General features: G+C 38.1%; 1 protein-coding gene across 1 annotated transcript in view; it reads right to left on the minus strand.

Annotated features, from left to right (window-relative positions):
* The window catches only part of LOC128689735 (carbonic anhydrase-related protein 10-like), a 380908-nt gene that overhangs the window by 156071 nt on the left and 204837 nt on the right, over positions 1-20000 (minus strand). The window contains exon 3 of the mRNA XM_070087647.1: positions 2543-2602. Coding sequence (XP_069943748.1) covers positions 2543-2602 — 60 coding nt within the window. The remainder of the gene's footprint in view (positions 1-2542; positions 2603-20000) is intronic.

Genomic DNA, 20000 nt, shown 5'->3' on the forward strand with positions numbered 1-20000 from the left:
GAGAGAGAGAGAGAGAGAGAGAGAGAGAGAGAGAGAGAGAGAGAGAGAGAGAGAGAGAGAGAGAGAGAGAGAGAGAGAGAGAGAGAGAGAGAGAGAGAGACAGAGGCAGAGACAGAGAGAGACAGAGACAGAGACAGAGAGAGACAGAGACAGAGAGAGACAGATACAGAGAGAGACAGACAGACAGACAGACAGACAAAAACAGAGCTCTTAGCTTGTCAATAAAGCTAGGAATCCTTAACCTAACCTTGTCAAACCCTGTGTAAAAAAAGTTATTAAGCATTAACGAAAAACATTACAATATGCAGAGTAAAAGAAAAGACGGGAGAAGTGGAGACGAAGAAAAAATATAATATGAGGGAGAGAGAAATGAAAGACAGGAATGAAAAAAAATATCAAACACACACACACACACACACACACACACACACACACACAGACACACACACACACACACGGGGAGAGATAGGGGGGACATAGGGAGAGATAGAGGGGACATGATAACGACATACAAAATACTGAGAGGAATTGACAAGGTGGACAAAGACAGGATGTTCAAGAGATGGGACAGAGCAACAAGGGGACACAGTTGGAAGTTGAAGACACAGATGAATCACAGGGATGTTAGGAAGTATTTCTTCAGCCACAGAGTAGTCAGGAAGTGGAATAGTTTGGGAAGCGATGTAGTGGAGGCAGGATCCATACATAGCTTTAAGCAGAGGTATGATAAAGCTCACGGTTCAGGGAGAGTGACCTAGTAGCGACCAGTGAAGAGGCGGGGCCAGGAGCTTGGACTCGACCCCTGCAACCTCAACTAGGTGAGTACAACTAGGTGAGTACACGCACACACACACACATACACAGACACAGACACAGACACAGACACAGACACACACACGCACACACACACACACACACATACACACACACACACACACACACACACAAACACACACACACACACACACACACACACACACACACACACACAACACACACACACACAACGCTTGTTACAACGCTGACATCAATCAATCCCAAAGAAAGCCAAACATCCGAAGAAAGAGTTTTATCTGCACCCGTAAAAACCGTCGTCTGAATGTACGAACTTTAATGGTGAAAGTTTGGAACAAGTCTTGGCTTCTCTTAGTCTCGAAAATCAGACGATGTTGACACCTCTATAAAGCCTGGCTGAGTTTGGGATTTATGGATAGTACCAGGGAGGGAGGTAGGGAGGGAGGGAAGTAGTGAAGGAGAGAGGAGCGAAGGATGGATCAAGGAAGAGAAGGAGGGGAGGAGAGAAGGAGGAGGTAGCAAGGGAGGGAAGGAGTGAAGGATAGGGAGTGGGGAAGAAAGTATAGGAAAGAAAGGGAGAGAAAGAGTGTGGAAAAAGAGAGGTAGAGAGAGAAATGGAAAGAATAGAGGATAGAACAATGCCGGAGGAAGGGAGGGAGGGGATGAGGAAAAGAGAGGAAACGGAGGTGGTAGGAAGGGAAGGAGAGGGAGAGGTAAGGTGGGAAAGTAAGATAAAAATAGGGAAAATCAAGGGGGAGGAATAGAAAGAAAGATATAGGGTAGGTGGTAGGGAGAAAGGAAGGAAGGAAGGAGGGCGGGAGGGAGGGATGGAGGGAAGGATGGAAGGAGGTACGGAGAGAGGGAGGGAGGGAGGGAGGAAAAGAAGGAGGGAGGGAGGATAGGAGGGAGGAAAGGAGGGAAGGAATGAAGGAGGGAGGAAGAGAGGGATGGAGGGAAGGAAGGATGGAGGGAGGGAGGAAGTGAGGGAAAGTGAGAGGGAGGGAGGGAGGGAGAGAGGGAGGGAGGGAGGGAGAGAGGGAGTGGATCTGATTGGCTATGTGGTTGTTGTTTCGTTTTAACTTTCTCACCTTTTTGTGGCTTTCTTATTCGTACCTTCTTCAAATGTCCATCTATATGTGTCTCCCTGTTTTGTTTTCTCACCTGCTCTATCCATTATGTCGTGAGTGCGCTCGTGTGTGTGTGTGTGTGTGTGTGTGTGTGTGTGTGTGTGTGTGTGTGTGTGTGTGTGTGTGTGTGTGTGTGTGTGTGTGTGTGTGTGTGTGTGTGTGTGTGCGTGTGTGTGTGTGTGTGTGTATGTTGGACAAGAATAAAATAAATGTTAATGTTTCATTGTATTGTGCCTCGGATCATCAAAACACATCAATAATATCATGGATGTGACTGCTATTTTAACCATTATAGTCATTACACTCACTTGCGTTATGTCCAGTTATTAATTATAATTTTACTTATTAGTGATAATTGTGGCCACCTTTGTGGTACTTTTAGCTATGCTGTATTTTAAATAATGTGATTTTTCTCTATGATGTGATATTAGATTTATGCCGTCTAATCCATACTTAAGGATTTAAATTATTCTTGACTAGTCGTGAACAATTGATAAGCAGCCTTTTTTTAATGATTCGTGTAGTTTATGGGCTTTTAACCCGTTGCGGATGAGCATTACGTTCAACAATTACTGAACTCAGAATTTCCACAAGTGTCAAAGTGAACACCAGCAACTTACCTGAGATACCATCGTACGTCCACCACATCTCCCAGTTCCATCCCAGGCTCACGCCTACATCTGTGGCACACAAGAACAAGTATCAGAAGTGACAATCATGATGATGATAATAATAATAATAACAATAATAATAATAATATTACTACTACTACTACTACTACTACTTCTACTACTACTATTACTACTACTACTACTACTACTATTACTACTACAACTACTACTACTACTACTAATAATAATAATAATAACAATAATAATATTGATACCAACAACAACAACAGATTTGTTATATGTAAAATATGTTAGATGTGTAATAAAATTATATTATCTCAAGGAAGTATATTAGTGTGATTTTTGTCCATTGGAATCCTCGAGCGAATAGGTATTGTATTTGTTATGTAGGGATGTAGGGAGGGAGAGAGTTAGGAAGAAGGGAAGAAAGAAAGGAAGAGAGAGAGGCTGAAATGATGCAGAAAAGGAAAGGCTGAGGGAGGAGCCAAGGAGGGACTGTGAAAAGAGGAAAAAACGGAAAGAGGAGGGGGAGGAAGGAAAAAAAAAGAAATATAGATAGGAGGGAGAAAAATGGGGGGGGGGGATTTAGAAAGAATGGAGGGAATAGATGCGCAATGAAAATTTCGTAAACGTTTTGCGGATGAGACGGAACAAAGTAAATATTTTAAATTCAACACAGAGCTCAAAACTGAAAAAAAAAACTGTGACACAATTAGCACGTAACCCTCACAAAAATAAGCAAGGCAGTTAATACGACAATACTCGACAGTGGTGGCAGCAAATGGACGGGAGATAAGTCGATTATGTTGGTTATTAATGGAGGACTGGCAATGTGGTGACATGAAGCCCTTTCACAATGTCTCTCTCCCCCCCTCTTCACTCTCTCACTCTTGCTCTCTCTGTCTCTCATATCATATTAAACTCTATGTTTGCGCCTCCATCTGAGAACGAAAAAAAATGTTGTGTCCACCTGAAACTTGGTGAATTTGGGACTGCACAGTGTATGTACAGCGTCGGCGGCTCCTTATTAATCATTCAGAGAGGTGAGCCATCCCTGGAGGAGCAGCAGGAGGTCGTCTTCTTGCATCCTACCTTACCCATTCTCTCTCTCACGCACACCTGATGGATATAAGGTACATGTTTTGCCTCTGCAGCTTGTAACACTGCTGAGACTGATGTATCGCTGCTGAGACTAATGTAGCGTTACTGAAATTGATGTGCATGGGAAAGGCAGATAGCAGATTGATGTAAAGTTGCTGAGACTGATGTAAAGTTTCTGAGATTGATGAATTCTCTTTCGTTGCAGGCTGAGTGATGTGTGTGTGTTGTGTGTGTGCACGAGCGGACGCCAGAGGTGCTTGTTTTCCTCACACGTGGAGCAGTATCTTTAAATAGTGCTCCCAGGATTTTTCGTTCTAGTGCTCTTCTATGATATTATTAGCGATCATCGTACGTGAGTGAATCAGTGAACATACCTACAAGAGTGTAACGGCTTTCTAGAGTGTGAATAATGTGATAAGATCAAGAATTTTACAATTTAAAATTGAATGTGGGTGTTACTGGAAGTTGTGTGAGGGCGGGAAGAAAGGCAGCTGGTCATCAGGCCGCCGGCGGCAGTGTTGACACAAATAATAAAAAAAAACATATTTAATGGGTCAAGGTTGTGATTTTTAAAAAAATATATGCAAATATCTGGTCGGTTATAGTAGTAGTGCAGTGACAAGCTCATAAACGAGTGATATAGTAAATAATGAAAGAAAACAAAATTTAGTCAGAATCCCCAGCAGTTAGTGTTGTGATTACAGTTAATATCAAATTTATTATGATCATAATACTAAAGAAAAAAAAACTTGAATGCTTGCTAAAAGCTACGGAGGGAGTTACAAACTGAAGGAATTCATAGAAGACACTACCAGGAGCCTCCATTGCCGTGCAGACATCACTTGCTTATGTGTGGCAGCAGTTTTGGTGAGTGTCTAAAGTCTCATAGTGTCTCGACCTGCTGGTTGTATGCTATACCATCACTCTCCCTAACTTTCAGTGCCAGGAGATAGGGGTAGCCCAGATAATATTTAGTAAGCTACCTAAAAGTCTTTTGAAGATTATGTAGCCTAGTGGCCCCCTCCCCCTCTTTCAAAGAAGCTAGTGAACGCGTTCGCACACACGTATACACCAGTAAGTATTATAATAATAAAAATTAGTATATATTAATAAGGAATAGAGAAAAACAATTTTATAATCTTCAAAGAGTAGAGTAACTTAGCGTGACAATGAGAATCACGTAAAAGCGCACGCACATACACACACATACGATAAAGCTCATGGAGCAGATAGAGTGGACCAGGTAGCGACCAGCGAAGAGGCGGGGCCAGGAGTTGTGAAACGACTCCTGCAATTACAAATAGGTGAGTACGTTTCTTGCGGGAAATTGCTCCCAACTCCTCTCAGCTTCAGCGTCCTAGTTACAATTCCCTCATTATTTTCCCTTTCCGTTGCTTGCAGCACACTATATCCTTACCTCCCACTGCCTTCTACCCAACTACCCTGCTATCATCTCCTCCCCCTCCCACCCCCTCCCCCTTCCCCTCCCCCTCCCCCTCCCTCTCCTATCCTTATATCACCCTCGTCGCCATTTTTAAGTGATTCCTTCTTGAAAATGACTCATCTAGACCTAACTAAGACTCATAACGAAGAATATGACAGGAGGTTCTGAAGGTGGAACACCAGTGTATGCAGAATTTTAAACAAAAGCGTAACAATATCAATATATGCCTTGACAGTTCTCTTGGTTGACTATCCCATTAGTCAGTGTGGTACAGAAGTGGCACTTTTTTATACAATGATAAACACTTTCTCAGTTTGCTGACAGCCCCGTTCAGTGTGATATTTAGTGTAAACAAAAGTTAGCTATGTTTCCTCTGTCATATTTCGTCACATAAAATATGTTTTATAAATCTGTCATTGAAATGCTTGAGTTTGAGTTCGGAAACATCAGTAAACGCCGCATTCCACTATGTTCAGTAGCTACGTCAGCTTCAGTGGATCGTTCTAGAAACGAATAAACAAGCTTAGATAATCCAACTACTACAATACTCTATGTGAGAGTTGCATTGTGGAAGCAAGAGCTTGCTTTGTTTTCCTGTCATATTCGCAGTGGGTTGAGACTTGTTGGGTGGACTGCAAGGGAAGGAGAGAGTGTGGGGACATAGCTGACGATCTGCCACACATCGATCATACTGTTTATAGGAAACCGTGAATATATGAGCTGAGGGTATGTGTGGTAGCGTCTTATGCAGGGTCAGTATGCCCATTGTGTGCTTTGGGCATATAACGTCTTTGCCATTGTTGAGTCAACTCAATATTCCTTGCATTACCACTCATAAATGATTCCCTCACTTTCACTTTTTATGCTTAAAGTGTGTAAACAACTTCTTTCTGAGCTGGAAATCTCTTTAGCTGGAAGCTACTCAGCTTCGTTGATCAGTGACCATTACGTAAAAAAAAGCAGTTACCTTACTCATCCGAGGCGAGTCTTTTTAGTAACTTAAAAAGATACAATGTGAATCACGAAACTGTACATTCGAATTAATCTATTTGAATCTCAAGATTTATCCTGTAGGAGTACCAAGAGGACTATGATTGTTGCTTCAAATTTGAGGTATTTAGAAAACTTTATCGTTACTATTCATGTAAAATATACCTCAAGTTTAGTAATTATCTCCTAGTAGCACAATTTATGTTACTGATTATCCAGATGTTTGTCTTAATCCAATTATATACCATTAATTAACTTAACCATTGACTTTATTATACCCAACAGTGCCAGGGAAGTCCTGGGTGTTGTTCAACGCTAGTGCCTGGCACTCCACGTAAGAATCTTCTAAGGTCATGAAAATTAAGAGGACATGAAAACTATTGCCTGGCACTCAAGGTAAGAATCACTTTCATACGTCTGTATATTAGAGTGTTTAACCATTCAGTGCAAATATAAATGGATAAGTTAACTCGTATCTCTAAAAGAAAAAATACTAAGTAATGGATGCATGAATTGATGTGCGACTGTTTGGGTTCATGTTTCAAGGAAAGTTATCATTGCAGGAACCTGATAATCATGTAGCAAACATCAATTATCTTTTTCTCTTTTCCCCTTTCAATTACTGCCTCTCGTGCTCTCTTCAATTCTCACTCTCTCCTCACTTCCCCTTCCCGTATTCTATTCTTCATGCCATCCCTCTCTCTGTCTCCCTCTCCCTACCTCCTTTGCACTATCTATACCTTCCCTTCTTTTATAATACATTTTTACACTTTAGAGACAGAAGGTTTAACTGGGGAGCAGCTGCTGAGTAACCTTTTCTAAAATTATATTTATAGTCACCAGGTAGGAAGTGCAGAAAAAATACTTCTAGTTGTGAAGAAGTTTTACGACATTTACCAGTGACTGACAGCAGTGACACTCACATGTCGTTGCTGGATTATATTTGACTAATTAACTATCGATACTATATATTAATATATTTGACTATATTTGACCTTATTGGGACTATAATTAACTTTGATTATATTGGGGCCGTATGTGGCTATCTCGGGTAAAACACGGTCTATGTATGTGAGAGAACACGGGGGTTCAGATACTCGAAAACTCCTCTATCCTTGAGTTTAGTCATCCAACCCCGCAGCCTTTTCTGTGGTCACGATCTTAATATTTGTTTCTTACTCTTTTTTTTTCTATATCAATTCGTCGGTCTGAAGCAGGCTGTCTCATGTACCCGTATTAGCCACCACCTACTATATTAGTAAGTATCTGTATTCCAAAACAACTGTATTAACAAACATGTGTCAACAAACGTCTATATAAGCAGGCACCTGTATTATCAAACACTTGCATTCATAAATGCCTGCATGCATAAACTCCAGCCTTTCACACCTACGTATATTTACACACAAGAATATACAGGAAGATCTGCAATGTCTCGCATTGATTTTACCAAATATATTTCAACACCAGCCTTGTTTTCATTATTATTCATATAACTGTCAACATGTTACATGCATTTTACACTGGTTTTATTCTTGATTTATTCATCGTTTTCTCTATTCAAGTTCGTCATATTTCCCTTTTCACAATTGTCAGGGTGGAGAGGTATGCTGGGGTCCAGTATCTTATCGCCTGGCTATGATAATTACAGTGCATACACAGTGCTTGTACATAATTACTCCCACTTAACCAAATCGCTATTGGGAATTGAATGTGGTTGGGATTAGCATTCCATCGATATCAGGCGATATCTGAATATGGAATAGCAATTTTTTCTTGTTTTATTCGGTAAGGAGAGCATTGTTATTTAAGCCAAAATCGCAAGCTTTACCTATTCGGCACGACATATACACGACGCTGCACTTGTTATCCACTAGCATGTCTCTTTTCCTCCAACACATCTCTCCCTGAGCATTGCATCCCATCTTCCTCCACACAGCATCCCGTGATGATCCTGTTTTTTCTTTTAGTAAGAGTTGGGTCTTAACTGGGGTGGGGCAGCAGCAGAAGCTTGATCCTTGAATGTTCATCTGAAGGTTAAGACCCTTGCCACGAGACCCTTGTTCCTGATGAACAAACCACCACCATCATCACCATCACCACCACCATCATTACCACCACCATCACCACCACCATCACAACCACCACCATCACCAATATCACCACCATTACCATCACCACCATCACCACCACCATCACCACCATCACCACCACCACCATCACCGCTACCACCACCACCACCACTCTGGGTGTCGCTGCCGCCGTAATCACCACAATGTGATGAACACCACGCCAGATATCCGCCTCTAGTGACTCACAATGAAAAAGCCAAAATGCCTTGCACGCTTCATCGTCACACATCATCCGGGCACTTGTGGCCTTCGCCATAAATCCAGGTTGCATGAGCTACTTTTTTTTTTTTTGACCTCCACGTGTGTGAAAATAAGCCAAGGGGAGGAAGGACGGAGGAGTGAGGGGAAAAAGAGAATGAGAGAGAGAGAGAGAGAGATAGAGCGGCAGGAGTGAGAGGAAGCCAGTAAGAAAGACAGAGGGTGAGAAAGATAAATTAGAAGTTTGTAGAGACTATCAAGAGAAGGAAAAAGAATGATAGAGAATAGTAGAGGATTGTCGGAGGGCCGAAAGCGGAAGTCCACAGAAAATTAATTATGTCAACGAATTGAAGAGAGCTGCTCGGTGACTGATTCCCTAATTGAGCGGTTTGTTGCCTGGCTGGCTGTTTGTCTGTTTGATGGACTGAACCAATGATTGATGAATTGGACAAATGACTCGTGCATTGAATAATTGACCGGTGTACCGGATAATTAACTGCCGAACGAGACAATTGAGTAAACAGTTGACTGATGCACTGGACATATGCCTGACGCAGCGGACAAATAACTGGAACAATAAACAATTGACCTGATACTGGACAAATGGACTGGACAATTGCCTGACATCTCACTGGTGTCCAGTAGCATTTGCGGTGGTAAATAGTCAGTGGGATTCGAGCTTACTGACACTACTTGACAATGAATAATGATATAAATAAATAGATGTATTACGAACGCTGCACTATCCGAGAAAGGTATCCCAGTATTTTGTAAACCCAGTCTCCTCTACCTCACTTGCATGCGAAAGGAATATTGGAGGTTGGTCATAAAATTCCTATGCAACAAAATATATGCACACATAGGTGTTTGTATGTTTGTGTACGAATTTTTGTACATATGTACACTCATGTGTATACAGTTCATGTGTGTATGTATTTTTGTGAGTATGCATAAGTATATTTGTGTATTTACATATATAAGTTTTTTGTATATATGAAGGGGCAGATATATACTTATGCATATGTATATGTGTAAGAATGTGTGCATATGTATGTGTACATGTAAATATATATGTATACTTGTACATATGTATGTGCGTGGTATGAGTATAGAGATGCATGTACAAAAATATGCATGTGAGGAATTTTCGGAACTTGCTTATGCATGTGCACATGCATATATGTGAGAATGCGCGAATGTATTTTTGTGCTTATTTATGCATGTGTATATGTGTGTGCATGGGTTCATTTATGCATATGCATATTTATTTCTGTGTATACTTTCGTACATTTAAGGGTTTGCATGAATATAAGTGTGTATGTAACGATGTTTGTATGTATGTAATGATGTATGTATGCATGTTTGTATGATTCCATTACCACCACCAACACCTCTATTACTACCACAATCAGCCGCAACACTACCACTTCACCACAACACCACTACTACCATCATGTGCAAGTGTACACATGTGAACCTATAACCTGTAAGAACATTAGTCAATGTGTCAGTTGTGAAGTCGAAGCTCTGTAAAGCGATCTAATGGAAACCAATTTTGGAAATAAGTTACATTGAACTGAACATAGAGCACGTGCACATGTCAATTGCTTTGCAAACCTTCGCCTAGTAATAGCTGACCAAGGTTTAAAATGCGAAGGCGATTGAATAAGGCATTCTGAAGTTATAAACGAAAACCTAAAATGGCATGAAAAAACTGCAGTTGACAGACGGACGGCTCTGGCATCACGCCGTGCAGCATTGAAGGTTTCACTCAGCTCAGGAAATTTAAAAATGCTCTAAAAATGCGAGTTTTCAATATTTTTCAGTTTTCTATTTACAGTTGTATCAGCTTTAAAATTCTTTACAATCCTGTAAGAAAAAATGATTTTGCAAATTTTTAACATTGTTGATTTTGATGAAATATCCAAGAATTCCCAGTTTAACAATATTCATTGCAGTGAGAAATTTCCCCACACAAACCAAACTGAATGGTTACTATCCTAGCCATAAACCAAACTGAATGGTTACTATCCTAGCCATAAACCAAACTGATTGGTTACTATCCTAGCCATAAACCAAACTGATTGGTTACTATCCTAGCCATAAACCAAACTGATTGGTTACTATCCTAGCCATAAACCAAACTGATTGGTTACTATCCTAGCCATAAACCAAACTGATTGGTTACTATCCTAGCCATAAACCAAACTGAATGGTTACTATCCTAGCCATAAACCATACTGAATGGTTACTATCCTAGCCATAAACCAAACTGAATGGTTACTATACTAGCCATAAACCAAACTGAATGGTTACTATCTTACCATAAATCAAACTGATTGGTTACTATCCTAGCCAAAAACCAAACTGATTGGTTACTATCCTAGTCATAAACCAAACTGATTGGTTACTATCCTAGCCATAAACCAAACTGATTGGTAACTATCCTAGCCATAAACCAAACTGATTGGTTACTATCCTAGCCATAAACCAAACTGATTGGTTACTATCCTAGCCATACACCAAACTGAATGGTTACTATACTAGCCATAAACCAAACTGAATGGTTACTATCTTACCATAAATCAAACTGATTGGTTACTATCCTAGCCAAAAACCAAACTGATTGGTTACTATCCTAGTCATAAACCAAACTGATTGGTTACTATCCTAGCCATAAACCAAACTGATTGGTAACTATCCTAGCCATAAACCAAACTGATTGGTTACTATCCTAGCCATAAACCAAACTGATTGGTTACTATCCTAGCCATACACCAAACTGATTGGTTACTATCCTAGCCATAAACCAAACTGATTGGTTACTATCCTAGCCATACACCAAACTGATTGGTTACTATCCTAGCCATAAACCAAACTGATTGGTTACTATCCTAGCCATACACCAAACTGATTGGTTACTATCCTAGCCTTACACCAAACTGATTGGTTACTATCCTAGCCATAAAGTGCATCACATTAAAAATTGAAATCATTCAGAAAAGGAAACATATATTGTTAAACATATGTTTTGTTCATTATTGAACGTGAATCAAAATTTTATTCAGTTATAGATATAAAATCGTCAGGTATGCTCCTGTACATTTTAATTTCACTTTCCATCGTCGTCGTATTTTTAGTGCATTTTTTTGAATGTTTGAAGCTCCACCACTGTGGATTATGGAAGTTATTCAAGTCATTCCATGATGCTTGGAAGGTGTTCAACAGCCTTGCTAACAGGGTTCATGAACATGTCAGTTGTTTCAAGAATTTGGTCCTCGTTACTGTACACAAGTGTTGAAAATTTGAAGCCAAATGGATGAGGCGTCTGCAAGTTATGGACCAAAAAAAAAAAATGAAGGAAGAAGAAATAAAAAAAGAAACAGGTAACCTCTTAAAGGAACTTCTTCGTGGATAATAATAATAAAATGTTTGAAGTGTGTATCGAGCAAGAAATGTGACTGAATACACCTGCGCTGTTGCTGACTCCTCCACCGTCCTGTTGCTGACTCCTCCGCCATCCTGTTGCTGACTCCTCCGCCGTCCTGTTGCCAGGGCTGCTCTGAGAATTGAAATTCCCGATGCCTCCAAAATATGGAAACTAATTCAGCTTGGGGTTTCGATTCAACAAGGTTGTGAGAGGAAGCGGTCCATGCCATACGGGCAAGTATTGCTAACCTAACAGAACAAGAAAAGAAAAACTAATTATATTGCAATTGTCAACGTTTTTAACGTAGGTAGAAGGAATGTTGCACTCCGGGCGGTTCATCAACATTTTCGTTCCCTCTATCCATTCTTTGCCAGTTATCTTATTCTCCTCCGTGGCATCAAATAAACTGTAAAGCAAAATTTTATCAGACCACTTGGGTAATTCAAGGAAAGTGAATGACCCCAGCTTCACTAAAATCGTCACTGACTGGGAGATTCTCAGTACTACAGCACCAAAACCAACTACAACACTGGCATACAAACAGCCCAGCTGGAACAGCCTCATTGCAGAAAAGTTGTGCACTATAAAGATGTGCTCATAGCCACAGTGTCCTTCAGGAAAAGACAGTCCGTCTCACAGCTGTGAGTTCACATTCCTCTGCAGATTTTCTCTCAACACGTCGCACTGTATTTCTGCAATGGGTAAACTTCTTGACCCACGGACCAGCCGTATTGCAGTGGCTCTTTAGCCTTGTTGTTGCCCCTGTTTATACTAAATAAAATTGTTTTTAGAGCAACATGAACGGTGGCTACTATGGCTTGCATGGTTTAAACTGTGCAAGTCCTAAGAGAAAGCATGCAAGACAACGAAATCAGTAATATGATCAAGAGGAGTCTCACTACAGCTGAGTGTCCGACTGAGAAAGAATCCCGATTATCTTGCTAAATGTATTGATGGCGTCACACACTATCTCTGGGAGAGTGGCATATATCTGGTGTGGGACTATACCTGCGTATCCTGTCGTCGGGTAAGCTACTCAGTAAATGTCTCAAGGACATGCATACTTAGCATTCATAAGATATATTGTATTAATGTTTAATGTAATTACTACAGTGAGATAAGATATTACAGCAACATTTAGAAATGTGGTCTGATATTAATTACATTTTATTGCACCTTAATAAAAAAAATATGAGTTACGCATGACCTACTTACACTAAGGGATTTTTCCACTAGTGACTCCGCCTCCTCCTGCTTCAGCTCGTCTCACTTCTCCACGCATCAGTCTTGACATATGTTGTACATATCTCAAGATTTATGGACCGAGCACATCGACTCCAGGCTGAGGAACTGATTACCACACACTCCTTATCATCTTCCACCGTTTTTCTCTGTATTAGACCGAACAAGCCACTGGGTGGCGAAACGTTTCCACAATAAGATTCTCAAATGTTGTACAAGCATCTCATTCTTCAACTTGTCGTTTTTCTAAACCATTTACATCACAACTAGGTGAGTAGACACACACACACACACACACACACGTGTCTACCTATCACATAACAATAATATTTTCATCACTGTTTTACCTCTGAATAAAATATTCCATTACGTTTAATTTTAAAAGCGTTACCAATCAATATACAATGCTTTTAGTTCTCAGTCCTCTTGTAAATAACGAGTTCAGGTCTGAAAAAGCAATTAGTGTGGAATCGAACGCAATGACAAAATATACACACACATCATACATACATTAGACATATTCAGCAATACATACACAAAACTGACAAGCTGTTATTGAGATTACACTGCACAGACAGGCAATTTCCCCTTAATTTTCGTGAGATATGAGTTTGTGTGTTGTTGCGGCGGTGCGTTCTTACTCTCAACAATCAATATCAGATTACCTGTTTTCATTAATTTACTAATCTATTGGTTCATTCACGTATAATCAGTGTTATTGCTACTTAAGCTGTTAGCAGTATAGCTGAGGCCACATCTATACTGCTAAAAGATATTAATGACATTTTAATGTCATTTTGAAAATGATTATCACTAGCCATATTTTAATTATAATTTACACTGCTATAATCAATGTAATATTAAGGAATTATTTTTAATATTAGATGAGATTAAGTTGATTCTTAGTCAAGTTTTCCGAGCCAAGGAAAGCAAGGTTTATTATATATATTCTTTTCCTTTCATTACTATATACTTTATCCAAATATTAATGAAAATACCCCACATTGTTGCAGCTACAACAGGCAGGCTTCATTATAAGATTAATAATAATATTTATAGTAATCTTTATTTCTACAAGTACATGTACAAGATATACAGGCATAGCTGACATCAATGACATACTACTATATAGAAAGCCCCTTGTTACGCAGAGCATTTCGGGCAAATTAAGTCATTTAAGTCTATTTTTCTTTTCTTTCCTTGTGTTGTTCGTCTCTCCTGTCTGTGCCCCTCCTGTTCACGCATGTACATTGGTATTATACCTCATTGTTTGATTAGTGTTTCTTGTGCTATCAGCAATTGTAGGGTGTGAATGCTTGTGTTAGTGAGTAATTTTAATAACTAGCTACCCATCTGATTCAGCTTTATGCAGCTTACTGGGTAAGCATATAACACATGTTTATTTTCATCCCAGCCCATAGGATGAAAATAAATATATGTTACATGCTTACGTGTGAGTGTTGGTGAGTATAGCCTTAATTACACTAACTGGAGTAAGTGTAATTAAGGCTACCGAAGTGATGAAGCCAGCCTTCACTTGATTCTTCACTCTTCGGCTACACTCATGTATAAGTAACAACCCAGTTGTTCCTGGCTTTCTTGTAAACTGGGAGCTGCACCCCTGTCGCTTGTTCACCTAGACACCCTCCTCACCTGCCAGCTTGTTACCACCACCATCACCCCTCCCCTTTTAATACTAGTACATTAAACAAGTATGTACACGTGACTATCCTGAGATTCCTGTTATCCCTCTGTTACTTGATTACATTATTTTTTGTGCATTCTATTTATTCTCTTCATTTTTTTCTTCGTGTAATAAAGTTGTGTGCATTTATTCGATATTTCTGTCCTATTTATCGTATATTATTATTTATTTGTTCTATCTTTTATTTTCATAAGCAGGGAAGGTAACCCCACGTTTCCCTAACAAGCTTGTTTGAATAGCTTCTGTTGAAAGCTTGTTTGTTTAAATAGTTTTTTCTGGGAGCTTGTTGTTTAGAATGTTTTTTACCTTGTTTTATTTTTTAATATGATTTCTGGCTTGAGCGTGTTACTGTGTATTGTATTAATTTTTTTTTGTCAAGAGTGGTGAACGACTTTAAATGTTCGGCAGTTCGAATATACTTAGATCAAAGCAAGACTTTATATATAATATTTCGCTCACATTTCAGCGAAGTATTTTGTAATACAGTCGTATTCTGCTGTGTATTTTTATTATAAGGTCTTGTAGGTTAATGTGCTTTATAGTACAACTTTTTTCTTTTCATTACAATGTAAGAATATAATCTGCTGCTGGTATGTTAAACTATGCACAGCATATTAATATACATTAAGTATAATCTCTTCGCTGAGAGGATATCGGCTAATATTTCATTGTGCAACTATTTTAATATTGTTATTAGAAAGAAAAGATTTTTGAGCTTACCTACTTTAACTTTCACATGTTAATAAAAGATTATAAATTGTACTGCGGAACTATTTTTTTTAAGGTTTTATAATTTTTTCTTACGTCAAAGATTTTAAGGAAGAGCGAGAATTCTCCTTCAGTTTCTCACTGAGATATTACTCAGGTGTAAAAAATACTTAGAGGGGCTGGTTGTAGTTTATTTCTATAAAACTGAACTCTAAATTTGCGCTAACACTAGAAATCGAGGAACAGCGCAGAGTTTCAGCCTGAGAGTCCGTGTTTAGTGTTGAATTTAAGTTAGTGTGGTGGCACAGTTTGTGTGACGGGTGGTAGTAATCAATGGAGCAGGATACCAGACGCCACAATGACCCCGCGGTGCAAAAAAAAAAAAGTGATTCTGGGCACCGATTTTATCATGACACAATATTTTACAATATTCTGAATAAAAATTCTGATTTCCACATCATTTTCCTCTTCTTGGAGCACATGCTAGGGTGACGGAATCTCCCAAATAGCTTATATTTACTTGACATTTTTATTTTTTACATTTGAACCAATACTGTTACTTGTAAATTTTTCTGTCTTTTTTTTTATTTTTGAAGTGTTAAAACAAGGTCTGCTTCCATACTGTAAACTCTGTCATTGCGACAATATACGGAGGAGACCCCCCCACACCAACCCCGCACCCATAACATGTTAAATCGAACCTCATAATTTCTTAAAAAAAAAAAAACGATAAGAATGGTATAAGATCTGGGGAGAGTTATCATATTTCAGGATGTAAGTATAGGGCTAAGAAGTGTTTTTCGTCGAAGTGAATAAAAAAACAGAATATAGAAAAATATATTTTTCTTGTAGATAACAGTAAACGTGGCAAGGAAATGGTGACCCAGATAGACCACATACCATAAATAAACGACCGTTATTCTGTACCGTATGTATTAAGTGAATTCTGTGGAACGAATGCTTCTATGTTTACTTTTTTTACAGTTGAATTTATGTTGAAAGACATGTTATCATACCCGTGTTCGGTTTTAACCTAACCTAACCTAAGGTATACTAACACCCCATTACCCAGGTGCGACCCACGGCAGCAGACCAACACCCAGATACCTGTTTACTGCTAAGTGAACATGAGCAGCAGGTGTGAGGCGAGATACACATACGTCATCTGTGTCTGAAAATTGAATCCAAGTCCTTTCCGTTATGAGCCAAACGCGTTGTCTGCGAACTACAAGACTTCTACAGCATCAGAACGATATCAATATAACCGGTTCGAGAGCTCGAATACCCGTCATGTTCATACTCTTCTAAAGCTCGGAAGATCCATCGTGATTTTGGAATCTGCGAGAATTTTTTTGTTGCATTTTTATTTTCCATGTAGTGTATAGGTATTTTGGTCGCCATGAGGACTGAAAAAATATCTCCTGATACATATCTTAGTCATATGATGACGCACACGACTGAACTTAAAGACATGGCTTATAAGTCAGCCCTTCATTAAATATTTCTTAAATGGAATCGTATCTGGGGTAGCTACAAGCCAGCTAAGATTTAGACTGCGAAAACTGGCTCCAACAATTTCGTCTTCCATTTGACTCGAGTATCACTACATTTTGAATTCGTCTCGTGCGCTACTTAAACTTGCTTTTGATTCATCTATTGCTTTGAGGTTGCCTGCCTGCAGCTATTTATACCGTACGTGAGGAGCAAGGTACCCAGGCACGGCCCCGCAGCACGCCTCACCGAGCCTCAATATCTAGTGGCACTTCCTTTAACACAAGCAGCATCCACATTCCTATCCTGCTTTTCAAGTATGAAAAATATATATTTATTTTTACAATTTTTTTATGTCTCATAAGATTTTTTTCATGTTAATAAATTCTAGATGCCATCGAAGTGTATAAATCTGTAAGAAATTGCAGATTCTCAAATATTGAATTTTGCTTTTTCATTTTATCAATTACAAGTCGTGGAAACCTAACCATTCATCATCCCATGACCACTCATCACTACCCGCAATATATATATATATATATATATATATATATATATATATATATATATATATATATATATATATATATATATATATATATATAAATATATATATATATATATATATATATATATATATATATATATATATATATATATATATATATATATAATATATATATATATATATATATATATATATATATATATATATATATATATATATATATATATATATATATATATATATATATATATATATATATATATATATATATATATATATATATATATATATATATACCACGAACGAGTGGTATTGATCAATAACATTAATCAATAACACTGATCAATAACACTGCTCTAGCCAAGGATTCGAACCTATGTTGTACTGGTCCGCCATTGTGAGCGAGAACCACATGATGCCTTAACCCACAGGATAGATAGATATATACAATTAAACAGAGCACTGAGAACTAATAAGAGTGTTTTCTTCGGAGCAACGAGAATATACAATTATGAGGTGTTTGATGAGTAAGTTAAGAAACATCTATGAAATCGCATTAAGAGTACAATACCCACAGATAATAATTGACAAAACTTTTATATAGACAAGAAAACATGCAGCAACAGAATACAATAAGGAGTATAATATTTAGATAATGTTTATATTGCCCTGCAATGACAACTTCTTTCACTTATCTCAAGATCTGAATATTTTAATGTTAAATTTCCATTAAAAATTATAAGAAACTTGATAAAGAACTCGCAAAGTGTCACTGGATTGTGCATATTTGGTCCTGTGCAAAAGTTGTGGTAACTTTTATTTAGAGCAGAACAGCAAACTTTTTGAAATAAGATTAAAAAAGCATAAATATAATAACACTACTGGCCAGGAGTCGAGTGCTCTGTTAATTCGTATTACTTATAGAGACCATTGTGTAGACTGAACTAATCCCAAAAAGTTATTTCCTAGTAATTCATAGAATTAATACGCAATATTGCAACATCATTTTATTAAGCGTAATACACAATACATTTTGAACACAAGCTCTGATATTTATAAACAGCACAGTATTCTGACCTTATATAACAGTTCAATTCTAATAGTGAGATTTTTTTTAGTGGAATGATGATTGCGTTTTTTGCATATAGTACTAACTAGCCATTGCTTTAATGAAATTATTGCCAACTTTTGTAGTTATAGTTCATTAGTTAAATTATCAGCAGCTAGTTTTGGTATATAACCTGCGATCAGTTGCCTTAATAACAATAATTCTGGGCTTAAACACAAAGAAATATCTATTTTTGACCATAGTGAAGTTTTTCTAAAAATAAGCACTACTCAGTCTAAAGTGAGAGAGAAATGCAATTTCAAGTGTGTGTTTACACATATAAAACGAAGGGGTGTACGTGTGTTTAAAGATGATTGATACTAAGTCACAAAGAAAACGTGCAGTAGTTGAATCATTCCCAGCAGTGAGCTTATACACACACTCGGTTAATGGGGATTTAAAGCCTACCGACTACACGGTGCTCAATAAAGCTGCATGTAACCTGTTCACCACCAGTCATGAATGCTTAAGAGTAAAGTCGCACTGAAATAAGCGCTCTGAGAGTTTATGTATCGAGAGATTAAACCTGTCGTTGTATTTTCAGTATAGTCATTAAAAAAGTTTTTTTTGGCGTAGATCAGCTAAAATAATTACATTTAGGCAGGTAAACAAAGCTTATGTAATTATTGAGATAAAATTACATGCAATAACTTTCGTCATTATACAGTACTTGTTTACAATAAATAAATTTATTTTTATTCCTTGAATAAATATACGCAGCTGTGCTATTACAACAATATTAACTGTTGAAAAAATATGGTCATACGTTTATAATTTTATATAAAACGACGAATGTAATTAAATTATTGAAACATATTATTAATAACAATAACAAGAACAATAATCACTATAAAAAAATATTAGTAAAATCATAAACTATTTAATTAAACTCGAATGTCTCTCCTGCGTTATACTGTAAAAGTGAAAATTTTGGTGGCATCCTGTCTGGATAAATTTAATTTACCAAAATATCCCAGAGGGACAATTTGTCAACCCTTTTTTGCCTTGCTCACATGGCAGTAAATGTCATTGCTTCGTATCAGATCAAATTTATTGCAAATTTAGCAAGACAATGCTAAAGTTTGGATCCAGTTCCTCCTTCGCAAAGGCTGATAAATTTTCCTTCGCGAGATATAAAAGAATAATGTAACACTTGAAGAGAGCGGGGAGGAAGGTGGATGGGGGCGTGTGAGTGTAGAGGGAAGAAGGCGAGGAAGAAGAGGATGAGGAGGAAGCGAGAAGGAAGAACATAGCTTCAGATTGTGTGGAGGTGGAGCGAAGTGGAAGAGCTTAGCTTCGGACAATATGATTGTAGGAACTTAGCTGCGGAAGACGTGGGTAGGAGAAGAGGAGGAAGAACTTGGGTTAGGAACATGTGAGCTAGAGGAT

Source organism: Cherax quadricarinatus, chromosome 22 (assembly GCF_038502225.1).
Source record: "Cherax quadricarinatus isolate ZL_2023a chromosome 22, ASM3850222v1, whole genome shotgun sequence".
Taxonomy (NCBI): domain Eukaryota; kingdom Metazoa; phylum Arthropoda; class Malacostraca; order Decapoda; family Parastacidae; genus Cherax; species Cherax quadricarinatus.